This window comes from Manihot esculenta, chromosome 8 (genome assembly GCF_001659605.2).
Source record: "Manihot esculenta cultivar AM560-2 chromosome 8, M.esculenta_v8, whole genome shotgun sequence".
Taxonomy (NCBI): Eukaryota; Viridiplantae; Streptophyta; class Magnoliopsida; order Malpighiales; family Euphorbiaceae; genus Manihot; species Manihot esculenta.
Genome location: NC_035168.2, coordinates 40110253 through 40112463, shown reverse-complemented (window position 1 = coordinate 40112463; position 2211 = coordinate 40110253). Strand labels below are relative to the sequence as shown.

Below are 2211 nucleotides of genomic sequence, written 5' to 3'. Positions count from 1 at the left end.
TTTCTTCACTGACGCCTTTTGGATGATGGAGGTTTTATTTTATCAGTTAGTGATATAAATGGACCTTTTGTCTAACAAAACTCTCTCAGCATAGAGGGTATCCTAGAGAAGAGTTAAATATGCTAGCGTCTTCCTCTTGCATTGCAAATAGACAATTTCTATGCTCATAACGTGTGTCCTAGGGAAGAATCAGATACATGCAACCTTTGCTGTACATACCTAGAAGGCAATTTTAAATGATTTGCACCTATGATCATCAGGTCATGATGGAGCATCTTTACTCTTATGCTAGTCCAAGAATCTCTCAATTAATGGACCAGCTCCACAATCTTCATACTTGCAGACTTTAAACATGTAAATTGCTAGAAATGTTAAGATAAGTAGGCATCTAAATATAAATGAGAGAAAAAAATATAATTTTCACTCAAGAAAGAGATGGCTACCTAGCACAGAGAAATGCAGTGAGATACTATATTTGGATAGGTACTCCAGCAGAAGTCAAACAAACAAACCACCAACGTAACAGAGTCTTCATGTCCAAAAGGCATAAAGCAAATATAAATAAAACAGTTCAGTGGCATCAATGCATACCCAACAAGATATAAAATAGTAGAATCAAAATACACCAGTTCATAGTGCATGGCTCTTATCTCAAAAATGTAAACATTCACAAAGACGGGTTAAACTGGAGACAGGTGATAGGAAAAAAAAAATACAGACAAGTGATTTGGGAATATCTTCAGTTTTTCACAAATTGGGTTTAAGAAAAGCAAATACCTAAACAAGTTCAATATATGCCATGGGCGCATTGTCTCCTCGCCTTGGCAGAGTTCTAATAATTCTCGTATATCCACCATTTCTTTCGCCATACCTGTCCGGTACCTCCGCAAACAAGGCATGGACAATCTGCTTTTCATAGATGAAGCCTAGAGCTTGTCTTCTCTTGTGGAGAGACCCATCCTTGGCCAATGTAATCATCTTGTCAACATACTTCCTCATGGCGCTGGCCCGAGCTCTAGTCGTTTTGATACGTCCATGTTTAAGAAGCTGAGTAGTGAGGCCTCTGAGGAGAGCCCGGCGCTGGTCAGGAGGCCGATTGAGCTTAGGAACTCGTCTTCCATGTCTCATGGCGAAAAATCGAGACCCATTATCAATAGAGGGGAACCCATGCTCAAAACTGGTACAATCTATTCGTATAGGCAATCAAAGAAATGAAAGTAAACACCAACTGTGAATATCAGAGAAGCCAAATAGAACTACAGCTGCAAAATGCAAAATCCAGAAGAAAAAAAAACCGGAAATTAATAAGAGGGAAAATGTAGGAAATGAAAAAAAAAAATTTACCCGAGAACCCAAAGGAGAGGAGAGGGTTTAGAGGAGAAAGACCCGTGAAAGAGCGAAGAAAGAGGGGCTGTTGGCGGCGGGATAGGCTGAGAGCACGGGAACGTAAGGATGGGAATCGCACTGCAGCGGTCACTGAAGAAGAAGAAGGAGAAGGGAGCGCTGACATTAGAGATGCCATGCTCCATCTATTATCGCTCCCACAGGCCGCTGCCGCTGCCGCTGCCATTGCCATTGTCATTCTTCTCTTGCTTCCACTGGTGCCGCTGCTACCACAATCAACACAAATAGTTAGCTGTGGAGGATTAGATGAAGAGATGGATAAGGTTCAGAAACGCAAGCAGAGAGCATCAGCTTCTCTGTGTCAATTTGGGCTTCTTCAGGGCCATGATTTTGCAGTAAATGCTGGGCCCAGCAGAATATATTTCAAATTTCAAATGCTATTGACCCACTGCAGAAAATTTTGGATCCATTTACAAATCCAACCATTTTAAATATATGTAAAATGGTTGGATTTGGAAATGGATCCAAAATTGAAAAATTTTGGAAATGGGAATCACATTGCTATAAAAGAAAATTTCCATATAAGCCAAATCTTAATTAATAAATAGAGTTAACCTACTTCCTTTTTCATTATTCAAGGTTTGATTTTACTGGGGAATATTTTAAAATTATTTATCTTAAATATAGTTATAATGAGTGCTCTCTTAAATCATTCAGGAAAAATATCTAGTTTCTATATGGAAAATTTTATCTGAGGATATATTCTCATTAAAAAATGAATTAATTGTATAGGTACAACTATTTCTACATTTATGATAATTAATGACATTAATGTTTTACTATTTTTGTACTGATTTTTTTTTCACA

The 2211-nt window shown here is 38.1% G+C and overlaps 1 protein-coding gene across 1 annotated transcript; it reads right to left on the bottom strand.

The window, feature by feature from the left end:
* Positions 1-575: 575 nt before the first annotated feature.
* Positions 576-1699, bottom strand: LOC110621685 (50S ribosomal protein L17, chloroplastic). Its single transcript, XM_021765965.2, has 2 exons — positions 1345-1699; positions 576-1187 (listed from the first exon to the last, which is right to left on the bottom strand). Exons 1-2 carry the CDS (start codon positions 1580-1582, stop codon positions 778-780), a joined length of 648 nt encoding a protein of 215 aa, XP_021621657.1. The 5' UTR covers positions 1583-1699; the 3' UTR covers positions 576-777.
* Positions 1700-2211: the final 512 nt, after the last annotated feature.

Bases quoted from the DNA above. Each gene is read 5' to 3' on its own strand.
- LOC110621685 (XM_021765965.2), bottom strand. From the start codon at position 1,582: ATGACAATGGCAATGGCAGCGGCAGCGGCAGCGGCCTGTGGGAGCGAT. The intron at 1,188-1,344 runs GTAAATTTTTTT...CTATACGAATAG, and splicing joins CCTCTCCTTTGGGTTCTCGG to ATTGTACCAGTTTTGAGCAT.